We start from the raw sequence: 27,585 nt of genomic DNA, 5'->3' as shown, positions 1-27,585 counted from the left end.
AGGCAGCTGAGGAGGATGCTTTTTATTATCTAAGAAGCTACAGTGTGGGATGGCGGGGGGGAGGGCGGGGAGAGTGTTCTGTTCCTCCTCCAGAGGACATGTGAGCGGAAATGTGGGTTCTCCATCCCATTTGGAATGAACAAATAAAGGAACTCGGGTTCTCTCTCATCAACCAGACTTTCTAAGACTGAGACAGTAAACATTTATTACTCCCGGGTAAGCTCTAGAGTCTGGTTCTGGCTGAGATAGCCATGAATACCCAAATGTTTTAAAATGCTCCAGAAAGAAGCCCAGCGGAGTCCCCCCAGTGGGAAGTCTGCAGGCTATTATTAACGGCGAGGGAAGTTCTGGAAAGCACTGCTAGGAAGTTACTATGTGAAGCAGCCAGAGCCCGGCCAGGGCGTTCTAGTAACAAACACCCGGCACCAAAGATCAGAGTCATCTTCTTTCACTTTCCAGACGGTCAGCTCCATTTAAGTTCACATCGGCGGCGGAACCTGAGGTTCCTCTTACGGTGATAGCGAAACATCTAGTAAGGAAGCAAAGCATGAATCTGGTTACAGTCAACAGCTGGATCCACTCTGTGGAGATGGTGCCTGTTGATGTGTGATGGTACACACTTCCCGGCCAGAGGGCAGACTGGGGGAGAGCGTGTTTCTCAGTTTTCCTCCTTCCTACTGAGTCCAGTCGGGACGACCAATCCTCAGATACTGTTAAGGGTATGGTTTGTCTCAGAAGCCCCTGATAAGTGAAGTTTCTCCACACACTGGAACTTCTCTGTTGGACTTATCTTTCCCAATGGTCTTTTTTTTTTTTTTTCACTTATCCACTTTTGCATCTAAGCAAACAAATTCTAATTTAGACCCGGCCTGGATTTCTACGTGGTGAGAGGACTGTGGGAGGGAAAGGAGACCAGAAGGTACAGTGGCTGCACCTCTGGTCTGTTTGATGGTTGACGACTGGATAGCCTCCACTTCTGTCTTTCTGGCGTGACCCTGCCATTCCCTTTCACTCAGCTTCATGGCTCCTGCCTCGTGGGTATGTGAACTCGTCACTTCTTGCCAAACTGTGGGTCCCGGCTGGCTGGAGTTCCTTGCAACAGGGACTGTGGGACCTCTCTGCAGCATTTCAATCCCCAGGTCTCTTTCATTAATAAGCTCTGCGTCCTCAGGAAACATTCGAGCAAAAGAGGATTCTCCATGTCCTTTTGTCCATCACCGCACCTAGTGCGGGGTGGAGGGGGGATGCCTTCTCCAGCAACCCCTGGAGAAGGTGCAAGTCCGTTTCTTCAGGAGGAAGTTCACTACAGGGGGACAGAACTGTGACTCTTCTTCCTTTTTGTTACGGAGATGAAAACCAGAGCTAGATCTCAGTCTTGGGTTCCTGGGGGGGAGGTGGTTACCCGTGAAGCTGGAACTCGGGCTCTGAGATCCCCAGGACCCCCCAGTTTCCATGAGATTGGATCCAGATTCTAGCTAGAAAACTCTTCAATCTGGTATGTCAAGGTTCTGTTCATCATCTCTCTCGGTGTGTTCCATACATTTGCCTTCAGACTGTAAGTTATGACAGGGGACTAGGTCTCACACACATTTCTTTGGCCTCCTGTGATGCCTGGTGCTGTGAACGTCACAGAGCAGATATTTTATACACGTGATTATCCTAGAGAGCAGCATGTTCAGACAGGGCCCTCCTGGGAGCGAAGCTGGCTGGGCTGACACTTTTTCCTAGTGCGGCCACACATAACTAGGCAGGGTGAAGTGAGGGCTGGGTGACGAGTGGGAAAACGGGTCCTGGTCCTTCCCTTATCATTTTGTTAAGAGAGTGTCTTGCCTAAATACTCGCAGACCTTGTCCCAGTCACCACAGGGAGGTGCCGGGGAAACAGGAGAGCACCAGAGGCACAAACAGCTTTTCTGCCCAGGACTCGGGGCTTCTGCGCTCTTGTCCTCTATCCCAGTCTCCAACCGAGAGTCAACAACAAATCAAACTGATTTCAGTCAAGTTTCAGCAAGAACATCTCTGCCTTGATTTTGCTGTCTTACTTTGCTTTCCCTGGATAACAGCCAGAGATAGAGATAGGATTTTGGCAGGAGAAAGAATGTACCACAATATATATATTTTTTAATCCTAAAGGTTCACTTTTTTCCTTTCACCAGCCTCATACTGCAGATGAAACTGTGAGATTTGTAAAGGGAAAGTGGCCCGACTGCAAAGTCGCTTAGGAATGGGACCAGGCTCAGACGCTTCCTGGTGACTGACCCTTACAAAGGTACACACGGTGGCAAAGTTCCCCAGAAGCAAAGCCAGCGGGAAGAGGCTGCCCTCGCCCCGTCTGGTGCTTAGCTCTCAGGGGTCTATGAAGCCCCTCAATCTGTCCATCACCGGGGTGGGGTGAGCAGGCAATGCCGGCTCAAGAAAGCTGCACTGTAACTCTCATCTCACTACTGAGGAAGCGAAAGCTGAGAGGCCATGGGCACTTTCCAGGGCTCTGTAGTGCTTCTAGAAGGTGCTGTAGCCTTTTCCGTTGATGATTGTCAGAATATCAGACACCAGGAATGGAAAAGCCAGCCTACTGGCTTGGAAACGATAAGGAAAAATATGACATATAAGTGGCTCTCAGGAACATAGTTCAGGCACAAACTCTAGGCTGTTCTGTCATTTCTCTGGGATCTCTAGCTTTTAAAGCTGGGGCTGCATATCCTGCTTCCGAGTTTTTAACCAGGACCTTGGCAAAGCTTTCTAGTAGCTTAAATGGCAGTAAAAGCCTGGATGCTTCAAATTAAGCTAATGAAAGAATTGTTCTCCTTAGGAAGCTTTTAACGTCAAGATTTTTGCTCACTCAACATTAAACAAAATATATTAGAAGGATTACTCTGGGAGACCTAGGAAGGCAGTCTTGAGTCATCATTTCGGGCAGGGCAGGACACTGGAGCTCTGCTAGGGGAGCAGGAGCAGGGGGCAGGGCTTGGGCACTGGCTTCCAGCAGCCATCACACCACCAAGGAAGTGAGGAAGGTTCGGGCAAACATTCTCTGCCTCACGATGGGCTTCAGGGCTTGGAGGCTCTTCCATGCACCTGACTCTACATAGAGCTCAACCACTCTCAACTTATTCACCTGTGATGCATCACCAGAGGCTGAATCTTGCTTTCCAACCTCTCTGAGACCTTCTTCTAACTTCTGCTTAGGTCATTTTTTTGAAAAGATGGGGAAGCTGGGCTTTCTTCCAGGTCTTCCTGGGTTTCACAACGTGCTGCTCTTGTGAAGTTCCGAAACTCAAGCACGGCTCTAGTCAAGCGTTCAGGACCCCACATTCCTCGACGTGCCAAGCAGTCCTTACCGCGGGGTGGGGGGTGGCAGGGCTTTCCTCTTGCCCCTACCCTGCCCACACAGATAACCCTGAAAGAAGACAGCTTTACAAAACCGCGCCACCACTGCCTTCCCCATACCACTGATTGGCCTCCAGACCTTCGGGGTTGACGCCCAGGCCCGAGGCTTCCAGCCCGGGTAGGAGGGGCCCCGGGGGGTCCGGCGGCGGTCCAGAGGGGTCTCGGTCCCCTCCGCAGCCGCCCCCGTGGCCCGCGCGCAGGTGGTCTTTGAGCGTCTGCTTGTAGCGGAAGCTGCGGCCGCACTGGGCGCAGGGGTAGGGCCGCTCGCCCGTGTGGATGCGCTGGTGCTTCATCAGGTGGTGCTTGCGGATGAAGCTCTTGCCGCAGTGCGTGCAGCTGAAGGGCCGCTCGCCCGTGTGCAGCCGCCGGTGGTTGAGCAGGTGCTCCTTGCGCATGAAGCTCTTGCTGCAGTCGGTGCAGGGGTAGGGCCGTTCGCCCGTGTGGATCATCTGGTGGCGGATGAGGGCCGAGTGGCCGTTGAAGTCAATGCCGCACTGTGGGCAGGAGAAGGGCCGCTCCTGCGCGTGGCCGCGCTGGTGCAGCAGCAGGCTGATCTTCAGGCTGAAGCTGCGGCCACACTGAGCGCAGCGGAAGGGCCGCTCGCTGGCATGTGCTCGCCGGTGGCTGGCCAGGCGCGTCTGGTCGGCGAAGCGCTTGGGGCAGTCGGGGCAGGGGAAGGGGCGCTCGGCGCTGTTGTGGACCCGAAGGTGGTAGGTGAGTCGGGACGGGTGCGTGAAGGTCCTGGCGCAGTGTGGGCAGGTGGGGGGCGTCTCGCGGGCGGGGGCCAGGGGGCCGCCGTCGGCCGGCGGGGGCAAGTGCTTGGGGCACTGGGCGCAGGGGGCGGCGTGCTCGCCCAGGGGGCCGCACTGGTGGGTCAGCAGGAGGTCCTGGCTGAGGCTTTTGCCACAGTGGTGGCAGGAGAACACCTGCTCCCCAGCCGGGGGCGGCAGCGGGTAGGTGCCCAGCTGAGTGAAGGTCACTTGTCCCTCCGAGGCCTCGGCCAGGTCGGCGGCTGGACGTCCAAACGGCGCCAGGGGCGCGGACTGCGGGCTCTTGAAGACCACGTCTGGGAACGGCTCCTTAGCTGCGGCTGCTGGTGGAGAAGAGAAGGTGACCGGCACCTCGGGGCACAGGGAGGCTCTGGCGAGGCCCTCGGCCTTGATGACCAGCTCTTCGTCTGCAAGAAAGGGCTCAGGGTCGCACCCGGCCACCCCCCGGGGCTCCCCGCAGCTCTCCCGGGTCCCTGCCTGGCGCAGAGCAGGAAGTCAGCGGAGGGCTGAGACAACCACCAGGGTGTCTGCAGGGCCCGCGGTCCATCACTGGAGAGTTCGCTACCGAACCTCTGCAGTGCTTGCGTTTGGACAGGAAGGGCCCTGGCATCCGTCTTTCCAGCACCTTTCACTGTTTCACTCCTGGCGCACACACTCTGAGGTGTTCTCTGTTGCCTGTTGTGAGGAGGCCTAAAATCTATTTATCTAATCCTGTTCCTCCTTAATCTGTCAGATAAATCCCTTGCTATAGTTCTCTGTCCCTTTATCTCTTGGAAAATACAGTACACATTTCTGCTCCTGTATCTTTGCTCATCCTGCCCTCCCTTTTGCAGAATGCACTCCACCCTTCCCAGCCTCCTAGGTTACACCCAAGCACTTGGTACTGGTTTTCTAAGGCCAGTTCCAGCTTCACATTCTTCTCAGGCTTTATCTAAATACCTAAACGAAAACTGATGGAATGTCCTCCAGACTCCTTATTTCTTGTGTGTAAGTAAGTCATCCATCCCACTCACCCTTGACGTTCAATAACAGGCATGCCTAGTACTGAAATGTGTCTCTCCAACAAAACTTCTGGAAGAGCAGAAACTCTTTATTTTTTATTTTTCAGGGTCTAAGCACAGAGCACAGAAGATAAACAGGTTGCATTAGGTTGCATGAACCATCGTGTCTTCTCTGACCTTGAGATTCTCTTCTGTTCAGATGGCAAAATACAGATGGCGCTAAGGTTCTTAGAAGACAGGTGTTTTCTCCTGTTACAGTTTTGTCCTTAGGGAGAGCTCCTCACTAACACCCTCATTTGTGCTTTAGTTTGTCTCCCCTACCCCCATTCCGCTTCTGTCCTTTCTCCATGATCCTCCAATGGTCTTCGGCCCTTCTCTATCCTCATACTTTTCACCCGTGTGCACTTCTTTTTCGTCCTCTGACAATTCTAATTTGTCTTCACACTTAAGAGTGTTTTCTCACTTAAAATTTATCGTAGCTGGATTTCAGTTTCATTTCTTACTTGAACAAGCCTCCCCACCCCGCCACTTTTCTCATTCCTCACCCACTTCCTTGCCTCCACAACCCCACTTCCTCTGCGGTTTCTACTCAGTGGTCTTGACATACTCTGGGTCTGGGCAGCTCAGTACTCACCAGCATAGGTGCCTTTGCACATGTCACTCTCCTTGGGCTCCTGTGGGGCACCAACCTGGGTCTCTTCCTCTTGTTTAATCCAAGACAGAATATCTGATGTTGAAATGCCAGGCTCTGTTTGTGGGGTGGGGGTGGGGGGAAGAGAAACGTCTTCAGGGCTTGACTCAAAAAGTGGAAATAATCACGCTGATGTGCTGAATACTACATTTTGCCCCAATATTTATCTCTAATTAACGGTAACAACAAAACCAATCAAGCCTTAAAAAAACAAAAACACATTTAAAAAAAAACCACATATAACATTCAGAGAACCAGTTCAAAATGAAACCAGATGTATGAATCTTTGCATGATAGACTCACCTTGATTCACTATTTTTGGTGGTGAAAAGTGCAAGTGATAGTTGCTCAGTTTGCAACCCCATGGACTGTGGCCTGCCAGGCTCCTCTGTCCATGGGATTCTCTAGGCAGGAATACTGGAGTGGGTTGCCATGCCCTTCTCCAGGGGACCTTCCCGACCCTTCAAAACAAATCAAAATTTTTATTTTGGAGATGACATCCTGAAATCACCTAGAAGCATAAGTACCTTTCATTTCATCAGCACACTTACTTTCAGAGTGTTTTCACATTTTTCTCTCACAGCATTTTTATGATAAGGAAGCAGGGGATCTCCTCTCCATTTAAGTTAGAGGGGGCCCACAGAGGTTAAGTAAATTTCCAGCAAGGAAACATTTACAGTGAAACACTCTATTATCAAAGGTTTACTTTAAAATACAGGAAAAAAAAAAAAACAACCAACAACCAAACAAACAAGATTGACCAAAAACTTAAGAATGTTAATTTAAAAACAAATGTATTATCAGAATTACAAAATCAGGTTTAAGCACAGATCTGATTGCTCAGAAACATCTTTCAGGTTCCCAATTCCACGTTTTTTTCAAGATAGCATATTACTTTTGCTTATTAATGACACAGGTTTTTGTTTCCTAAACCCTGAGAGCAGGGAGAATAGTATTTGCAAGTTCCTCAGGCCTTGGGGATTCTTTTGGAAAATAAAAAAGAACAGCCTCTAAAGATTTTGCACATAACATGCCTCATTTGATCAGTACAGAAACAGCTGTGCTTGCTATTCCAGCCAAGGTCTATATAGCCTTTTTTGGCCTAAAAGAGCAAGCTGGCACATTGACAGGGTCCAGAGAGTAAATTCAAGCTCTCTATATTATTTATCAAAAAAGCCTTATATGCAGGTTATGGTTTTATTCCTAGCAAATGAACAGAACTCACTGTTATTGCTCACTGCCTTTTAAATCAGTTAGAGACCACTGGGATCTAAAGGTATACACAAAGCAGAAATAAGAGGTTGGATAAGGCCCAACAGACAGTCAGGTTATGCAGACAGGAGAATACAGGGCTCTGTGCACATTGTGGGCTGCCTTTCCAACTTCCTACTTTGAGCTACAAGGCTGAAGTGTACTAACCACAGTCCAACCTTTTTTTCCTCCAAGATTTTATAAACATATATATATATATATATATAATATATATATGTTAACTGCTTCATTCATCAATCTTCTAAATAACAAGTTAGTGCTCTAGAACCTCCAAATGTGATTCAAGTGGTTTTGACTATTTTTTCTCTAGTTTATCATTATGAACTCATAGAATGTTATATATTTGGTGAGTTTCAATCCATTGCAGTCATTATTCTTTTCTGAAACCACTTTTAAAATTGAGTATGATTAATTTACAATGTTGGGTTAGTTTCAGGTATACAGCAAAGTGATTCAGTTATACATATATATATGTTTTTTTTTGTCAGATTGTTTTCCATTATTGGTTAATACAAGATACTGAATATAGTTTCCTGCATTATACAGTAGGTCCTTGTTGTTTATCTATTTTATATATAGTAGTGTGTATATGTTAATCCCAAACTCCTGATTTATCTCTTTCTCTCCACCCCTCACTAATTCCTTTGGTAACCTTAAATTTGTTTTCTGTGTCTGTGAATCTGTTTCTGTTCCAGAAGTAAGTTCAAGCCATTATTCTTTTTAATGCTCAAATTGTCCCTTTTTGGCTAGGGGGAGCCCCTTCAGATCAGTTCTATGCCTTTTCACATCATCGAATATCTAGTTTCCTTCATTTCTGGTATAACAAACTAGACCAGACTCATCTTGTAAGTTTTCTGCTCCAAGGACACAATCAATAATCTCTCTGAGAAATGGAATTTAGAGACCACAATCTGGATGATAAGGATGCTAATTGTTAATAGGTTGTCACTGCTTCTAAGTCTTTTCAATAGACAGAGCTATAAAATACCATTTAGAAAAACAAAATATAATGAATTTATATTACTATGTATGACCATATTTAAGACTACAGTGTTTAACTGCTTTGATTTAATACTTGCATCTGTTCTCTCTTATCCTGAGAATCTTGGTTCCTAATAATATTGCATAATGTTTGCTTTATCTGAATGTACCTTTCAAAACTATACCAGTATTAGTAACAAAAATATGGACTCAATTTAAGATTTTTTGTGGTATACAGTTTAGTTTTTTCAGCATGTGTTTGATTTTATATCTTATTTTTTATGTAAAATATTTACAAGGCTCCAAAATCAAAAGTATAAAATACATTCAGAGAGATCTAGCTTCCATCTCTAGTCTCTTTCCTTGTATAGGTAGCCAGCCTCCTTGGCTTTTGTTTTAATCTTCCATACATCTTCATTTTTTCCCTCTTTAAGAGGCATACTACACCAACTGTCCCAGACTATCATTTTTTACTTCACAATATATTCTGGGATGCATGTCTATAGCAGTATACAGAGACCCTCCTCATTCCTTTCTGTAGCTGTACCACTGTGCATTCAGCATCTCCCCCTGATGGGCATGTGGATTTTTCCCAATTGTTTGTTACAATATTAGTCAGCTGCCAACCATAAAAGCTATGGAGGACTGAAACAACAAGGCAGTTCTCCAGAAATGGGAGTGGCTATTGTTGTTACCATCACTGCTTCACTATGCCTTCACTGAACCTGGGGAAACCCCAGGGTCTTCTCAAATACTGATGCTAAAGTAAGTTCCCCCCATCATTTAACTAACTAGATCAGTACAACGAAGTAAATATTTATTTTGCTAAACAACTGGGTCTTAGCACTGCTGTCACTGAGTGCATGGAATATGGCTGTGTCTACTACACCCTGTGGAGTGATGGGGGTGTGGGACTGAGCACCTTTCGGAAGTGAGATGAAAGGAGCGGGAGAACTGGAGTAGTCAGGGGGCCTCGTGCAGTCACCTGCCTGGTGACAGAAGGGCGACCGCTGGCCCAGTCACAAGGGCACCTGGAGTACATCCTCACAGGCCTGGGGGCCCTAACAATGGACACTTAAAGAGACACAGAAGAGAAATAAAATCATTGGTTCATGCAAGCAGCAGGCTCTGGGGAAAGCCAGAGAAGAGAGAAACTGAAAATACTGATCAGGTAAGAGGAAGCCAAGAAATGCAGGGGTTTTAGGTTTGAGAGGTGGTTAAAATAGAAAGGCAGAGCCTAAGAAAATATAAAATTTTAATGTCTATTCTGGTTGAATGCTATCTTAACTGTGAGGAAATCTTGTGTGTGTGTGTCTGCTTTAAGCAGGTAGGGCCCAACCTGTCTGAGAAGGAGCTGGAGCCTTGAGGTTCTGGGATGTGTACAAAGGTATTATGAACTGAGTGAGTTAGAACTGATGCTGAGATATGAATTCTTAAGCAGACAATGAAAATACCTGGTACATGAAACTACCATTGGTAAAGATACAAAACTCTTTCTGCAACTTTCGTGAAGCAGATATGAACTGTAACACAGCAGGTGACTATGTTGTGTATTTGTGTACTAAGTTAAAACCTCTAAGTTTTATTTCCAGGGTAATTCTTACCTGCATGTAGGCCAAACAAAAATAAAGAGTTTACCATATTGGGATGTCTTAGTCACTGACTTTGTTTAGGAAAAGATGGTCTTGCTGGATAAGCGTGGGCAGTGACAAAGAAGACAAGAGCGATGTGCCGTAATCATGATGAGCAAAGAAGTCTGCTCAGGGCTGCAAGTTTGAGAACGAATTTATTTTACTTTTCTAGAATCCTGGCTCAGGTCCATGGCTTCCAAACTAGAAGAAGGGCTAGATAATGGGCTTTTGGTTATTATTCTGTTTGGACTTCTTAGTTAAGGCTTTTCTCCAAAGAATTCTAAAATACTACAGTTCAATATTGTAACTATTAGTGACCAAATAACGGCCACACACAACAGAGCTAGTCTGATTTTTGCCCTAGTAACAAAGAAGAATTTCAGAAAATCTCAGGTTTATATTTTTCTGCATTCTCTCATTCACTATTATTTTCTACTAACTGGAAGCAATTTTATCTAAGATACTAGGTACCAATGACTATTCCCTGGAAGGAAGAATAATTTCTTTTCCTTCATCAGGTTCAGATTATGGTGACTAGGACAGAATATAAAATGAATTCCAAGATATTTGGACATAAAAAGGAGGGGGTGCCACATGGTATCCTTACTATCCCCAAATCTGTTCTATCTGTGTATATTTTTACCTAATTACAACACACAGTTCTTCCTAAAGCTCTAAAATGGAGTAAGATAAGAACAAATTATAAGAAATATGGATAAACTCCAAACATATTTTGGAAAATTGTTTCTAAAAATACATCAATAAAGTGTGTTAAAATTAACTTTGAAGGGCCTCCCTGGTGGATCAGTGGTAAAGAATCCAGCTACCAATGAAGGAGAAATGGGTTCGATCCTTGATCCAGGAGGATCCCACATGCCAAGGAGCAACTAATCCTCTCCACCACAACGACTGATCCTGTGCTCTAGAGCCCGGGAGCCGCGATTACTGAAGCCCAAGTGCCCTAGAGCCCGGGCTCTGCAACAAGAGAAGCCACGGCAACTAGAAAGCAGCATTTGTTGGCTGCAACTAGAGAAGAGCTGGCATAGCAAGAAGACCCAGCACAGCCAAAAATATATAGATAAATAAAATTTAAAAAAAAATTTTTAACTTGAAAAAGATGATGACGTTAAAGAAGAGAACAGCTGCTTGCTCAATAATGAGACGTTTTTATTCTTTTCCTACTAGAACAAGATGGGGAAAATGATATAAACAGAGTGAAGAATAATCAAAGAAAAAAATATTTTGATTAGTCCTGTCTCCAAAGTGGTCCAGCATTAGTATCCACCTGGCATCCATGTGGACATTCTGTTAGGCACCTTGATGACAAGACAGTTAACACTATTCTCCACTGAAAGGAACCAGGATGTTTTTAATGTGTTAGGAGAAGGAAAATTTAAAGTAGGCCCATGTCAACACAGCAGGCCTGAGACTGCCTGTCCTTGGAAGACTTGCTCCAAAGGTTGGCACTTGGCTGACAAGTAGTTCCCCGTGCTGATCTCAAGCTCTCCTCAATGTTAAGAGTGCCTCGCTGGGTCTCAGCTGTTTGTACAGTGTGGTTTATGCTGAAGATCCACTCCCCTTCTGGGAGTCTGGAATCTTGGTACATGCCAGACAGAGGGGGCCTACGGGACCAGCCTTGGGCGCTGAGTCTCCGGAGAGCTTCTCTGGGAGATGACACTCCATATGTGTTGCCACAACTTGTTGCTGGAGAAATTAAGTGTGGTCTATGAGGCTCTACTGAAAGGGGACCCTGAAGCCGCCCCCCGGTTCCCTCCAGACTGTACCCTGAGTGCCTTTGATCTTTGCTGATTTTGCTTTGTGTCCTTTCGCTGTAATAAATCTCAGCCCTGAGCATGACTATATGCTGGGGCCCATGTGTTCTCCCAGCAAATTACTGTGTGTAGGAGAAGTCTTGGAAACCCCAACACAGTCTGGAACATTTTTTTTTTTTTTTTTTTTAATGAAAACAAGTACTGAGGCAGTACTGAAAGGACACAGGAGATGGTTTAAAAGTCAGTTGTTGACAATTTGAGCATCCAAAAGAAAACAAGTGAATTAAATGAATAAAAAGTCATAAAAACATAATTAAACCTAAAAGGGAGAAAATATTAAGGGTTCTAAAGGTTAGACATGTATGATTTTTTTAAAATGCTATATATTGATCAGTCTAAATTATATGAATCCTATCTTTAAGTTCAGGTAAATACCTAGGCTGGTAATTACCAATGCAAACTAAAATTCTAAAGAATAAAACCAGAGTATTAAATAAATTCAATGCCTACACTGTTAATTTTAAGTAAAAATGTATTAAAGCATAAAAGGTGACTACCCACAAATGGAGTCTTAAAAACCAAGGTAAAAATAAATTGACAAAAATGCAGCTAAATGAAACTTTTAAGTATCATTACAAAACCAAATTACTTATACTTTTTCCATTCATTCCCCAAACAATAAAATGATATACTCATTTTCTCTCACTGAGGCCTATGTCAGGTAACTAATAAAGTTGACCAAGGAGCCACTTTCAATAATGAATTTTTGTGCAATCAAATAACCCATCTTTATTTGTGATGTGATTTTAGACTCAATATTTATATCCAAGGTATAGAGATTAATAAAATTCAACCTGTTACACTGCCTAAATACAATCACCTACACATTCTTAAAAACAATGTGTGGCAGACATATACATTCCTCAAAATTCAGAGAAAGTTCACTTGATATTTGAGCATTTCATTGTATATAAAATGTATATCACAAAATATATAAACAAATACTGAACTCTAGGTTAATGACAGCCATTCCGAACTAGTTAGGAGGAAACGTCTTGCTATCTGTAATGATTCTGAAATACACAGAAAAGAGGATGTATTGATGGATGCACAGAGGGATGCAGAGATGGACACACATGTAATAAGGAAGTAGAATAAAATGTCAGCAATAGAATCTAACTGATAGGTATCTAGGTGTTCATTGTAAAATTATTTCAACTTTTCTGACTGAAAATTTTCATAGTAAAATGTTAGAAAAAAATAATAGTGCGTGGAATGGGGGTGGGTTGTCAGAGATACTCATCTCACAGAGATGTCTGGAGGATGAAATTTCTGTGTGCTTCCTATCTAGCAAACAAAATCTATATGAAATTTTTCTGATAACAGGTGGGACTTGAGAGAAATAACAACTGGAGGTGGGCTAGCAGTCTTTCCCACACAATATCAAATAGCTGACAACAACAACAAAAAAAAAGTAGGGGGAGTTAGTTAGTGATAACTGGCTCCCAAACTGGGCAAAATCCACTTCGCCCAGTTGGACAGCATCAGGTCTGCCCTTTACATGCATCCCTAAGGGACATGCAGACTTCCAGCCCCTCAGCACTTCTGAACAGCTGGACACACGCTCTCTCAATACTCTCAGGCGTGTGCTACTGACAGGCGAAGGGGTTGAATAAGGTGGTTTCCAGGGCCTGCTGACCCATTCACAGTCTCCTTGCTTTAGGACCAAGAGGCTCCAGAAGCCCCAAGCCCTGCTTACCTTCGCTCCAAGCCGTCACCTCTGACCAGGAAAGGGAGACAAGGGGTGGATATCTCTTCTCCACTCACCTTCGTTGGGGTCCGTGGGAATCCCACTCTCCTCTGGCCCGGCCTGGTCCTCTGTATTACGGTCTCCTTCTGGCTGAATCTGAGATAAGACATCAGGTTGATTCATGGCATAATCTAGGTGAGGAAAATGGGAAAGAGGGTATGACAAGTGATCAGTGAGGATGACAACTAATGGTCATCGAAGCTCAACTGAAGGCTGTGAGGCCCACAGTCCCAGGGAACTTCTTTGAGTCTAGCACATGGGTCCCCAGGCCCTGGTCCAGTACCTGTTAGGAACCGGGCCGCATAGCAGGAGGTGAGCGGTGGGTGAGCACGTGAAGTTTCATCTGCTGCTCCCCATCACTCCCATTACCGCCTGAAACATGAGCCCCAACCCCATCCTTGTAAAAACTGTCTTCTTCCACCAAACCCGTCCCGTTGTCAAAAAGGTTGGGGACTGCTGGTCTAGACCGCTCTCCCCATCCATTCACCTCCAACCATGGACGGTGTCTATTGGGAAACCGGTGGGAGGAGAGGTGATGTGTGGGAAGTGCTCGTGTGCTCCTTGAGCACCGACTGTCGCCTCCATGGAGTAAGAGCGAGGGTGCCTCAGCGAGGAGAGGCGAGGCCGCCGACTGTCGCCTCCATGGAGTTAAAGAGTGCGTGCACCTCAGCAAGAGGCAAGGCCCACGGACTGCCGCCTCCATGGAGTAAGAGTGAGGGCGCCTCAGCGAGGAGAGGTGAGGCCCACTGACTGCTGCCTCCATGGAGTAAGAGCGAGGGCGCCTCAGCGAGGAGAGGCAAGGCCCACTGACTGCTGCCTCCATGGAGTAAGAGCGAGGGCGCCTCAGCGAGGAGAGGCGAGGCCCACTGACTGCTGCCTCCATGGAGTAAGAGCGAGGGCGCCTGAGCGAGGAGAGGCGAGGCCCACTGACTGCCGCCTCCATGGAGTAAGAGCGAGGGCGCCTCAGCGAGGAGAGGCGAGGCCGCCGACTGCCGCCTCCATGGAGTAAGAGCGAGGGCGCCTCAGCGAGGAGAGGCGAGGCCCACTGACTGCTGCCTCCATGGAGTAAGAGCGAGGGCGCCTCAGCGAGGAGAGGCGAGGCCCACTGACTGCTGCCTCCATGGAGTAAGAGCGAGGGCGCCTGAGCGAGGAGAGGCGAGGCCCACTGACTGCCGCCTCCATGGAGTAAGAGCGAGGGCGCCTCAGCGAGGAGAGGCGAGGCCCACTGACTGCCGCCTCCATGGAGTAAGAGCGAGGGCGCCTCAGCGAGGAGAGGCGAGGCCGCCGACTGCCGCCTCCATGGAGTAAGAGCGAGGGCGCCTCAGCGAGGAGAGGCGAGGCCGCCGACTGCCGCCTCCATGGAGTAAGAGCGAGGGCGCCTCAGCGAGGAGAGGCGAGGCCGCCTACTGCCGCCTCCATGGAGTAAGAGCGAGGGCGCCTGAGCGAGGAGAGGCGAGGCCGCCGACTGCTGCCGCCATGGAGTAAGAGCGAGGGCGCCTGAGCGAGGAGAGGCAAGGCCCACTGACTGCCGCCTCCATGGAGTAAGAGCGAGGGCGCCTGAGCGAGGAGAGGCAAGGCCCACTGACTGCTGCCTCCATGGAGTAACAGTGAGGGCGCCTGAGCGAGGAGAGGCCATAAATAGGAAGAATACCATGGAGACCACTGCAACTGGCACACCCACAACCTTGAACTTCACCCTCTGTCCCGTGACTTGACAGGAGAAATTGTGACTTCCTATTCAGCAAGGGTGAACTGGACATCTTTGGCTTGGAACCAGAAATGCATGAGGACAGAGGGAAAATGAGGACACTGGAGGGAAAGGGATTGCTCTGAGACTTCTCGGAGCCGCTGTCCCCTCATTCGAATGGTGCCAACTTAGCCTCACCCATGGAGATGAGAGACTCATAGTTGCCCTTCATGATATTCTTGTAAAGTTCCTTTTGCCATTCTTCTAATTTTTCCCATTCTGGAGTGGAAAAGTAGATGGAGATATCATCAAATGTCACAGGCACCTGCAGTTATAACACACTGGGGTTAGTTTCTCTCACTGCAGTTCACTCACTCGACTACAAACACATCTCTACTACATGCCTGCATGCACGCTAAGTTGCTTCAGTCATGTCCAACTCTGTGCAACCCTAGGGCTGTAGCCAGCCAGGTTCCTCTGTCCACGGGATTCTCCAGGCAAGAATACTGGAGTAGGTTGCCATTTCCTTCTCCAACTATATGCTTACTAGTTACAAAAAACCCATGTGAGATGCCGAAAGGATACAGGCAAAACTTAAGACACAGATCTAACCTCCGAGAGTTGATGATGTTTTCATTGTGACAAACTTTAAGGCTGTGAGTTTTAGTCACCGATAGAGATAGGTACAAATGCAAAGCAGTATTTAATTCACAGAACAGAGCCTATTGTGAATATCCATGAAAGACGAGGCTTATTTTAAGCAGCAAGATTATAAACATACAGTTTCAGTCTAAAAGAAGCATATGACTATATTCAACTTAATGACCTGGACAACAGATTTTGGAAATAGCTCTAAGAGGCTGGAATAAGTCTAGAAAAGGTGTGACTTTGGTCAGTCCTAATAGTCAGGTAGGTTATAAACAGGCCTAATGGGAATGGGAAAAACACTTAAGCATGGAAAATTGGAGAATGCATTCAGAGAACAATTATGGATTCTGCCTAGCTGGAGTCAAGGTTGCGTGAAGGGAATGGTCATAAGGAACCCCACCTTCCAGCATAATGTTGTCTAAAGCTAGGAGCTTATCTGTAGGCAAATGGGTATGTCTTTCTGTAGAGAACTAGAAGAGGGGCCTGGGGTATTAAGGTACCGGGTGTGGGCACTGTCACCTAACATAAAGCTTCTCTACTTCTGCCATCATCCTAACGGCTCCTTCTTCCTTCGCCCACCTGACAGCTTTCTACAGTTTTATTCTCAAGTACGAGTTAACTTCTAAATACCAGTGACCACTGAGAGAAATCCTACAGCATGATCAAGAAGACTAAAATGAAAAGAGGGGAGGGGGAAAATGAGTGTGGAAAAAATAGAAATACCTAGGCAACAGAATCTTCATAAAAACCTTATTAGTAATACCATAAGGATTTGAGAGAGATTAAATCCATAAAATAAAAACAGGATGCTATGGAAAAAGAAAAGAGAATGAGAAAGACTCCTGGTAATTTCGTGTGTGTGTGTGTGTGTGTGTGTGTGTGTGTTTTCTTTTCCCCAAATTAAAAAATTAAATAAAAAGATACTCATCTTCATAAACTTCACATATCCTTTAAAATATAAAGGTCTATACAACTGTGTGAGGCAATTACATTTTCTAATCGCTTCATCTGTGTCATCAACCATAAATTTTGTTCCTTAGGAGCTACTAGCATCATAAACTACTCATTTCACATCCTGCTCAGCATCTAAAATCAAGCTGAGGGCACATGTAGATGAACTCAATAGTCAACTTTTATCTAACCTCACTACACAAAAGATTTGTGAAGGTTTACAACAGAAACACATATGATAAAACGATGATAAAAATGAAGGATCAGGATGGGTTTCTGGTTCAAGATGGTGAACTAAACACACATGTACTTCCTTTCCCACCCAAGTTCCATTGAAATGACAGTAAGTAAGACCAGGAGGGACTAAATATTAATAACAGTACCAAGAAGGAGAAGGAGAGGATGCCCCCCGATCAGAATTTCCGAAGAGTTTCTCACTGAGACCTAGAGAACGCGCCAGCGCAGGGGCCTGGGGTACGAGGAAGCGGCGTCTCTGACAACGCAGAGGGAAGGACTGCAGCGAGGAATGCAGAGAACTGCAAGCTCAGAGCTGGCAGAGACACTGAGTAGGAGTAACAGTGGTTAGAAACTGCAGCCTGAAGGTCTATCTTTGGAACAGCAGGGCCCCCTCTCTTGTCCTCATCAGCCCTGGTAAAGAAGCATTTACCCCAAAGCTGAAACCCAGCCTTCATCTCTAAAGAAATGTAAAAACCTGTCTGGAGAGAGTATGGGGTCCTGGTGTGGTGCTGACAGCTTAGAGTCCTGCCTCACTCCTGGCCTCTTGGTGGCCCCCGGACTGCCTGTTTGCTCCTTGCATGGCACCCTAAAGCGAAGCCCATCTACATGGGGCATCTAAGGAGAGAGCCTCTCGTGCAAAGGAAAGATTTTTTTGGTTAAAAAGACTGACATGGTGGTAGAGAAAAATGCAAGCTTCCTCTAATTACCCTATTAACCAAATCCTTTGCTTATAAATATGGACAAACCACCAAGGATCACTCAATATTAAAAAAGTAAAACTGGGACTTTCCTGGTGGTCCAGGGGCTGAGACTCCGTGCTCCCAAATGCAGGGGGCCCGGATTCGATCCCTGGTGTGGGAAGATTCCACATGTTGTGGAGCAATGAGCCCATGAGCCACAACTACTGTAGCCTGCACACACTGGGGCCCACAAGCCACAACTAATGAGCCCCTGTGTCACAACTACTGAAGCCCGCATGCCCTAGAGCCAGCAAGTCACAACTATGGAGCCCGAGTGCAGCAACTACTTAAGTCCACGTGCCTAGGGCCTGTGCTCTAGAGTGCAGCCAAAAAATAAAATAAATGAATGAACAAATAAGTAAAATTAACAACATCAAGATGAACATACACTACAAAAATCCTAGATTAAAAAAAAATATTTTAAAAGCTCTAACACATATTCCCAGAGACATTCAAGTAGATATTGCATCCATTAAAAAAGAAAAATTCAGGCTGCTTTAAAAAAGGAGAAAATAAATATTCTTTACAATTAAATATGTTAATTGTTAAAATAAAAGTCAGAAAGGCTGGAAGGAAAAGTAACAGAACTCCAGTTTAAAAGGTGAAAAATATGAAGGAAAAGTTAAAGAGATGAAGACAAGAATCCATCATCTGTCAAACAGTAATTCCACAAAGAGAACAGAAAAAAAATGTGGACAGGGGAAACAAAAGATTGTAAAAATAGAATCACAGAAGAAAATTTCCCAGAGCGGAAAATCAGTCTTCTGATTGTGAAAGGTGACACCAAGTGCCCAACATAAATTTTAAAAGACTGAAGACATATCCTCAAGTAGAAGATAAAAGCTTCCAGAGAGAGAGAAAAAAATATTTCTTACAAATGAGAATTGATTTGTTATTAAACTTTTCACCAATGGCATTTGATGTAATGAGACAAAGAACTGGTGCCTTTAAAACTGTGCAAAAAGTGGAGTATTACTCAGCCTTAAAAAGGCAATTCTGACACCTGCCCTGACATAGATTAATCTTGAAGGTGTCATGCCCAGGGAAATACTCCCTCACAAGGAAACAGATACAGTATGAGCCCACCTAGATGAGGACCTGGAGCAGAGAGATTCAAAGAGACAGAAAGCAGGACGGGGGTCACCAGGGGCTACGGGAGGGGGCCCTGGGGGGATCTATAGGTACATCACTAAAGTTTTGGAAAATGAAGACGTTCTGAAGATGGATACTGGTGATAGCTGCATTACAAGGGAAATGTACTTAATGCCACTGAACTGTCCATTTAAAATGGTTAAAATGATAAATATTTTTTCTTTGACCCCCTCTCCCTTAAAATGGTCAATTTTATGTCACATATATTTTGCCACAATTCGAAAAATTTAAATGAAGAAACAGTTTTTGAGGGAGAATTATTTTGAACTTGGCATTCAAAAATAAGGGCAGAGTAGGAGCATTTTCAACAAATCAGGGACACAAAAGTTTCCCTGTGGCCCATATTTCAATCTAGTAAATCGTCCATATATTTTAATTTCATGAAGTAATCTTTGAGAGGAATCACATTATTTTATATACAAATTGGAAGTTTAAGAAGGACTGTTTAAATGTTATCGATTTATCCAGGTAAGAAAGTAAATAACTTTAACCTACGTTTTCTGCTATTCTTATGGCCCAACACCAAGTTTAAATTACTCCAAAGAACTTTAGGAAGCACTCAGGTATGCACACAAAACATTCAGTGGGGAAGGTTCTCTCTCAGATGCTGACTCTGACCTTCCTGGCCACCTGCTAACCCCTGTTCCTTGAAGGAGTCTCCATCTTCTCTGTTCAGCCCCCACCCTACTACTCAGTCTTCTATCCCCCACTCTCTGCCCTGCAACAGCTCTTGCAAGGTCCCCAGCAAAGTTGTGTTGTCAAACTGCATTCACCATCCTCATCTGTCTAGACCTCTCAGCAACATATCAGCCCACACGCCCACTGTCCCTGGACCCTGTGACCCACACACTCACTGGCCGCCACTCCCTCCCCTGGAGCTTGGTCCTTGGGCTCTTTCTCCTGCCTCTCCACCTTCTCTCCCGAGGTCATCGCTTCTGGCTTCATGACTTATGATACAATCTGCACGTCAATGATTTCTAAATATTTCTCACCTTTGAGCTTCAGAGACCACTTAGCATCACTCCTGAACATATCCCAGGCATCTCAAACCTAACGCTGCCAAAGGGGCACTAATTCCTTCCCTCCGTAAACACCAACACCATCCCCTCAGACCTTCAAGTCAAAAACCTACGAGTCTGTGGTTAAGAGCACCTGCTCTGGAGCCAACTGGGTCACGATCTAACTCCGCTATTTACATTTACTGACTGTATAAGCTTGGGCAAGTTAGGCTTCTTATGAAAGTAACCAAAGTACTTACAAGAGTAAGTGCTCAGAAATTATCACGCAGTAAATTTACAATTATTATTGTTCTTAATTCCTCATTCCCTAACTCCCATCAGTAAATCTTACTGTCAATTTTACCATCAAAACGTCTTGAATCTGCCCGCTTGCCTCCCTCTGCACTGCTGTTACCCTCAGCCAAGTCCCTTTTGGCCCTCCTGCCCTGACGGCTGCCTTATGGTCTTTCTCCCTGCTTCTGTTCTTACTCCCATGAGCCATTCTCCACGTAGCAGCCAAAGAGATTCTTTCAGAATATAAACCAGATACAACCCCTCCGCTTAAAACCTTCCAACCTTCTCATTCTAATTCCGATAAAGACCACATCCCTCACCTTGGCCTCCAGGGCCCTACATTGGTGGTTTACAACCAGAGTCGCATGTTAGAATTGTCTATGGAGTTTTAAGATCAGTGGTTAGGCCCCATCCTGAACCTGCTAAGTTAGAACATCCAGACAGGATGCCCATCAGAATTTCCAGGCTCCCAGATGACTCCTGTGGAACCAGGGCTGAAAACCCTGCCCTAAGCGAGTCGCCCCCTGTGTCTCTGGTCATGCTCTACTTGCTCGTGGCACACCAGCCGGTTGGCCTTTTCCCTTCCTCTCGGTGTTCCAAGTTTGTTTGTGCCTTTGGGACTCTGTACTAGGTATTCTTTCTGCCTGGAAGGTTCTTGCTCAGACCTTCTCCCAGGAGGGTTCTTCCTGTCATTTACTCTCAGCCTAAATACTAGCTCCTTCACTAGACCTTCTCTGACATCCAATCAAAAAAAATATCACCAGATTACACTTTTATTTTTTACTGAGGCACTTAAATGGATTTATTTGGTTTGTTCGTACCATATTTCCCCCTAAAATTTAAGCTCCAGGGGAGCTTGCATGAATTGTTCGCTGCTGTGCCTTCAAGAACTGGATACCAAGCAAACAGTACGTGTTCAAGAAACACTTGTTGAATGAATGAATAAATAAACAGGCATTTTTGGAAACGAGCTGCTTCTGTTTTCCAGAGCTCAACAATGGCGTTTACTTCCTGTTGTTTTATGGGCTATTCCCTCCGGAGAGGCTGGGCCCAAGCCCTACAGCGCACCTTGTAAAGGGTGAAGGACAGGCCCCTCGTGGATCCTAGCCCCACAGACAGCCCCCCATCCTTACACCAACCGCTTGACTCTACATCTCATTTCTCTGTCCTCTTTTTGTTAAAACCAGAATTGCCAACAAATTCAAATTGACTGATTTGAATGATATTTAATTTTGTTTCCAATCAAGACTGCGGCAGACAGGCTAATGCAGAAAAAAAGTGACTTGGGGATAATGGGTAGGAGAAAGCAAAAAAAAAAAAAATCCATCTGCCGGATAGCCAGCTTTGGGCTAAGAAGAGTCTTCCAGTCTGAAGTCTGACATTTCCCATGATCAGAACATGTAAATTGAACATGGAATGCTTCCCAAATAGACAGACCCAAGCCACTCCCTGGTTGCTTCGGCCTCACTGATTGATCAAGACCACCCATTACCAACAGTCTAAAGATGAGGGGATGACAGAGGATGAGATGGTTGCATGGCATCACGGACTCAATGGACACGAGTTTGAACAAGCTCTAGGAGATGGTGATGGGACAGGGAAGCCTGGCGTGCTGCAGTCCATGGGGTCGCAAAGAGTCGGACACAACTGAGGGACTGAACAACAGCAAGGATGAGGGGCTGCACTCCCCATGACAAAGCGCAAGGCCTACCTTTGGAATGTCTCCTTTGATACCCGGGGGCAGCCGCAGGATCCAGAAGTTCCTGTTCCTCAGCAGGTTCTCCAAGTTCTCCAGCCGCCTCTGCAGCAGCCCGTACTCTTGCAGCAGAGTCCCCAGCACGGCCCACTTGCCCTCCAGCTGGTTTCCGAGATCCGCCACTGTCTTCTCACAGCTGGCCAGCTTCTTCTCTGCCGTCCCCGTCCGGCCTTCCAGATGCAGCAGTCGCCGGCTGTGGACTTCCACCTTTCTCTCGATGGCCTGCACAGCCGCCACCACCGTCCACAGTGAGATGGCCGCAGTCTGCAAGTGAGCTTCGTTTGCGGCTGGGGCTGCGGGGAGAGGGAGCGCCTGCAGGGAGGTAAGGCATTCGGAATCCCATTCGGAAGTCTGTGCGCGGTGGGGAGATGGGAGGAGACACTGAGTGTTAGTAAGGGGCCCTAATCCAGAGCAAAATCAGATAAGCGCTTCCGTGGCCAGTTGCGATTACTCTAAATAGTTTTCGTACTGCCTGCTTAAGCCTCATCTTTGTGGAGCTCAGTGGCACCAAAAGCCAAGAGAACTCAGGGGTGGATGAGCTAAGATAGCGAACTGAAACTGGACCAAGCAGGGGCCTGGGGCATTCCCTGGGGTGGGAGGCCCTGAGCCAGCCGCCCAGCGGCCAGGCTGCGGAGGCAGAGCTCGAAGCGCACCAGGATCTCTCCAGGTTTCACCGAGCTCCGTGCCCTCTGATAAACCCCTTCCTTACTGACTTAGGCTCTGGCCCTGTCCACCACATGGCTGATGACCACAGCCATACCATGAAGTAGTAGTTGAATAAGCTACGAATGTTGCATGGAGAAAACATGGTGGCTCGTTTCTAATACTTGCAAGTTATAAAACCGAAGGCAGAACAGACTTGTTTAATCTGATCCACTCTGTGTTATTCCAGAGGGCAGACAGAACTGGAACCAACATAGAATTTTCGGGAAGGGAAACTTTGGTCTGTATAAATGAGTATGGAACTAGGGCTCTCCAAGAAAATAACAGGCTCCCCCCCTCACTGAGCATACTTTGAAACATGAGTGTATTTTTTTTTTAATGAAATTCCTACAACAAAGAGGAGGTTGGACAAGGATGATCTCTGCAAAGCCTTCTGACTATGAATTTGATAACCTGCTCTCTGGCCACAACCTCTGATCTCTCTCTCATGACCTTACTCTTCTTTCATCTGCTCTGCGATCCCACTGAACCCTTGACCCTTCCATTTGCTTCTGGTTTACCGGCCTGCTCCAGGCTTTGCTTTCTTCCTTGGCTGATCATTTCAGCTAACTTCAACCCTTCACTTCTCCATCTTTCTGCCTCAGCAGCTCGGCTAACTTCCAGCTTGGAATCAATTGTTCTTATTCTCTGTTCCTGGAAGGAGGCTGGGAAGCCCAAGGAAATGAAGTCGCACAACAGGGTAAACTGGTGTCACGACACTCCCCTGGTCTCTAAGCTCAGCAGGGACACCACACTGCCTGGTTTCCCCACCTCACCGTGCTTCTTTTCCCATCCAGACTGGCCACTACAAGCTTCTGGCCCTCTTCAATTTGCCCTAAAGCGCTTCTCAGACTAATGAGCACATTCGGAGATCCTGTTAAAATGCAGACTCTGGGTCACTAGGTCTGGGAGGAAAACTGAGAGTCTGCATTTTAAACAAGCTCCCAGGTGATGCCCACACTGCTGGTTCAGGAATCGCAGGCTGAGCAGTAAGCCTCCTGTTTGCTGCAGGCCCCCTGCCTCTCAGGAGATGACACGGCCTCCTACTTTGAGAATTGAGAGTAATTAGACCCTGGAGAGTGGGAACAGGGAGAGTCTCTCTCAACTTTCTCTTCTTTTTCTTCACACTCCTTCTCACTTCAAACTCATCAGTACCTTAGTCCATATGCTTTCTTCTTTCCTTCCCTCAGGAAAAAGCTTCATCCTACTCAAAACCTTGTGCTCTGAATGCCACCTTTTTCCACATTTTAAAATACACTGGTCTTCTCTCTTTTTTACAGTCAATATTTCAATCCCTCCTGAGTATTCTCCATGGGATAGACCTGCACTGTTCAATATGGTAGCCACGTGTGGCTACTGAAAACCTGAAATGCCCTCATTTCAACTGAGATGTGCCGTGAGTATAAAATACACACCAGGTTTCGAAGACGTAGTATGAAGAGGCAAATGTAAAACTTCATCGATAATTTCTTAATACTAACTACACACTGAAATATTTTGTATGCACGGGGCTAAATAAAACATATCATGAAAGTTTATTTCATCTGTTTCTCTTTACTTCTAAAAAATGTGACGACTGGGAATTCCCAGCCGGCCCAGTGGTTTGAACTCTGCAGCTTTTACTGCAGAGGGTCTGGCAAAAAAAAAAAAAAGAAAGAAATTTAAATAATAAAGTGTGACTACTAGAAAATTTAAGGTTATCTATATAGCTTCCATTATATTTCTATTGGACAGGGCTAGCATAGACACACGATCGTCTCTACCATATTGGAAAAACAAGATGCGAAAGGGAAAAAATAGGTCCCCTCTGCTCTGTCCCCCGCCCCATTGCTGCTGCTCCCCTTTTCCTCCTCTCACTTTGCAACTCAGTAGGCCAGTTTCTGGCTCCTGAGCCACTACAATGGCTGAACTTGGGGTGCGCAGAGGCTTCTTAGCTGGCAAATCCTGGGCCCGCCTATCCGGTTCTGGTATTGACGCGTCCCTGGCTGGTTCTCACGAGGCTCTTGTGTGCAGGGAGGGTCTCGGCCAGCTCCGCTGGCTTAGCCACGGATAGAGCCGGCTTGGCCCCGCGGCCGGCCTGCAGTAAACATCCGCTGGATGAATAAACACGCAGAAGGTAATCCCGCGCTCTGAAGCCTGCACTCGGCAATCCCGACAGAGGGCCTCGTGTGTGTCCGACATCCCCCGACACGCGCTGGGCACTGGGGATCCTTGCGCTCCCGGGGTCCTTCAACACACCTAACTGTTGCCGTCACCCCGCATTTGTGGCTGCACGAAGCTCGGGGTGGGGGTGGAGGTGTGGAAGTGGGGGGCTGCAGCGAGGGTGAGTCTTGTGGGGTCCACTCCCAGGGCTGGAGAACGGCTGGTGAAAACATCAAACCAAGCCACCACCCTCCCCTGCCCCCGCGTCCTGCAGCGGGCTGCAAACGGGGCTGGCACCAGGCGGGGAGGGAGGTCGTCTCTGAACTCATCCCTCCCATTGGGGTAAGAGGCTGTCTCTGCTGCAAACCTCCAAACGGGATGGGGAGCCGGGGACTCGCACCGAGGTGCGGAGACCGCACGAAGCGGAGAGCGAGCGGTCCCAGACCCGCGCTCGGCGTCGGGGTCCCCCCGCTACCGGGCCCCCTCCCCTGCCGGCGAGACCCCAAGAGAGGTGTCTTTTGCTCAGTCGTCGGGGCTGCGCCCAACTCCGGGGCCCCGCGCCTGACAGGAGGCCAGCTCCTCGCCCTCCCCGCTCCTTCCCTCGGGGGTCCGGGTCTCAGAGCCCGAGGCGCCCCGACCCTCCCGGGCTCGCTGCGCTCAGCGCGGCGCGGGCCGCCCTTACCGGAGCGGGGGCCGCCTCGGCCATGGCCCCCTGCGCTGTCCGGCCCGGAGCCGGAGTCGCCGCCGCCGCCGCCGCCCCACGCAGGCCGGCCCCCCGGCCTCTCCGCAGGCGGCGCGCGCCCGGCCCTGTCTTCCCCCGCCCGGGCTCTCGTTCGCCCGTCGGGCCCGGCCTGCTCGGGGCGCAGGGACGCGGTGGAGACGCAGGCGGCCGTGCGGCGGAGCTCGGGTGGCGGGCGAGTTCGGCCTCACTCGCTCGGCCCGCGGCGACCCCTCAGCTGGCGCTTTGTGGGCACCGAGCGCACCCCGGGGACCGCTCGGGCCTAGACGCGCCGCCCGCCAGCCGCGGCAGCGCGCCCCCTGCCGGCCCCGGCGGCCACTTGTGCCCCACCGGGCTTCTGCTCGGCTCCGCTACGGAACCCAGGGGGTCCCGTTTTCTCACGAGCCCCCGAGAGTGCTCCACAGATGGGTACTCGGGGCACAGCCACACACCGGGGCTCGTTCTGGGAAGTGTTTTTCTTCCTGGACCCCAATCAGCGGGCCCCGCCTGAGGGGAGGCGCCGGGGGAAGGGCGGCCGGTTGCAGGAACGTGGAAATGAGCGTGGTGCCAGGGCTAGGTGCTGGGCCGGGGCGACCGGAGCCCGTGGGTTAGAATGAGGGACAAGACACAAAGATCTGTGATGTAAACCACGTTCATCACTGGCAGAAACTGCAGATGTGGCTCCCAAGGGGAGGCGGTTCCCATTCCACGTGGACGGTGTCCGGACCAAAACTTACTCCGCAGTGGTCCTTATATCTCGGATGACGGGAGTGGTGGTTTGCTGGGTCTGTGCTAACCGACAGCGAAGAACTAAGTGTTACCTACGAAGGCTGTGGATTTCAGGCTGACAGAGCGTATGTTACAGTAAAAAAATAAAATAAAAATAAAACAAAACACCAAAAAACACATAACTCTGAGTTTCCAGCCCAGCCCTCCTTTCAAACAGGCTGAACCCGACTGGAGTCCTCCTGAATCTGTATTTCAGTAAACGATTCAAGTCAATGCCCCTAACAGGCAGAGTAGATGCAAATCACTAAAGTATGAGAAGCGTCTGGTTGGGGCACCTACTCTTGAGCCTACAAAGCTATTTTTAGACTAGCTATACCTGCACCATGTCCTTTGAGGTCTACCGCAAGGGAAAACATATTTTGGTCAGATGACTAATGACGGTTAAAAGTTGCTATTCTCTGAATCAGAATATCACCATGAATTTGAAAGATGGTAACGATACCCCTATATGCAAGACAGAATAAGAGACACAGATGCATAGAACAGTCTTATGGACTCTGAGGGAGAAGGTGAGGGTGGGACGTTCTGAGAGAATAGCACTGAAACATGTATATTATCATATGTGAAACAGAACACCATTCAAGGTTCGATACATGAGACAAATGCTCAGGGCTGGGGCAATGGGATGACCCAGAGGGATGGGATGGGGAGGGAGGTGGGAGGGGGGTTCAGGATGGGGAACACATGTAAACCCGTGGCTGATTCATGTCAATGTATGGCAAAAACCACTACAATATTGTAAAGTAATTAGCCCTCAACTAAAATAAATAAATTAAAAAAAAAAGAATATCACCATGACAGAATGAACTTCTAGACAGAAAAAATAAAGGGAGGGAAATCTGAATTTTCTTGATAAGGAAATTCATTTCTATAATTTTATTAAAAATGTAGTAGTTAAAATTTTGTTGCTGGTATAGATTGAAGGCAAAAGGAGAAGGCGGCAGCAGAGGATGGGATGATTAAATAGCATCACTGACTCGATGGACATGAATTTGAGCAGACTCTGGGAGATAGTGGAGGACAGAGGACCCTGGCCTGCTGCAGTCCATGGAGTTGCAAAGAGTTGGACACGACTCAATAACTGAACAACAAACAGCAAAGCTAAAATTTTAAAGTTTAACTTATAAGGCAAGAATGGCAATTACCAGCCTGTCAACTGCTGGGCACAGAAACAATTATATTACTAAATACGACACTTTCAACTGAGCTTCTTAGGGCGTAAGGCTAGTTCTGACAATATAGTATGGTAACATTACCATTAAATGTTCTTTCCTCTTGTGTGTTGTTCAGTCGCACAGTTGTATCCAGCTCTTTGCGACCCTATGGACTGCAGCATGCCAGGCTTTCATTATCGCCCTGAGTTTGCTCAAATTGATGTCCATTGAGTCGGTGATGCTATCTAACCATTTCATCCTCTGTCTCCCCCTCTTCCTCCTGCCCTCAATCTTTCCCAGCAT

At 47.4% G+C, this 27,585-nt stretch overlaps 1 protein-coding gene across 4 annotated transcripts; it reads right to left on the bottom strand.

Annotated features, from left to right (window-relative positions):
* Positions 1-178: 178 nt before the first annotated feature.
* Positions 179-27,585, bottom strand: ZNF398 (zinc finger protein 398). Of its 4 annotated transcripts, none has more exons than XM_081537254.1 (6): positions 27,555-27,585; positions 21,733-22,136; positions 15,200-15,326; positions 13,332-13,445; positions 5,792-5,905; positions 179-4,563 (listed from the first exon to the last, which is right to left on the bottom strand). In XM_081537254.1, the coding sequence occupies exons 1-6, from the start codon at positions 27,583-27,585 to the stop codon at positions 3,413-3,415; spliced, it is 1,941 nt and encodes a 646-aa protein (XP_081393380.1). In that variant the 3' UTR covers positions 179-3,412. The 4 variants fall into 4 exon arrangements, with proteins under 4 accessions (XP_081393380.1, XP_081393379.1, XP_081393381.1 ...); XM_081537253.1 differs by lacking the exon at positions 27,555-27,585 and adding an exon at positions 25,304-25,624 and having other exon boundaries at positions 21,733-22,128; XM_081537255.1 differs by lacking the exon at positions 27,555-27,585 and adding an exon at positions 25,304-25,624 and having other exon boundaries at positions 21,733-22,089.

This window comes from Giraffa tippelskirchi, chromosome 10 (assembly GCF_054371585.1).
Source record: "Giraffa tippelskirchi isolate mGirTip1 chromosome 10, T2T-mGirTip1v1.2.pri, whole genome shotgun sequence".
Classification (NCBI taxonomy): domain Eukaryota; kingdom Metazoa; phylum Chordata; class Mammalia; order Artiodactyla; family Giraffidae; genus Giraffa; species Giraffa tippelskirchi.
The sequence above is the reverse complement of the archived record's forward strand: the minus strand, read 5'-3'. Positions and strand labels throughout refer to the sequence as shown.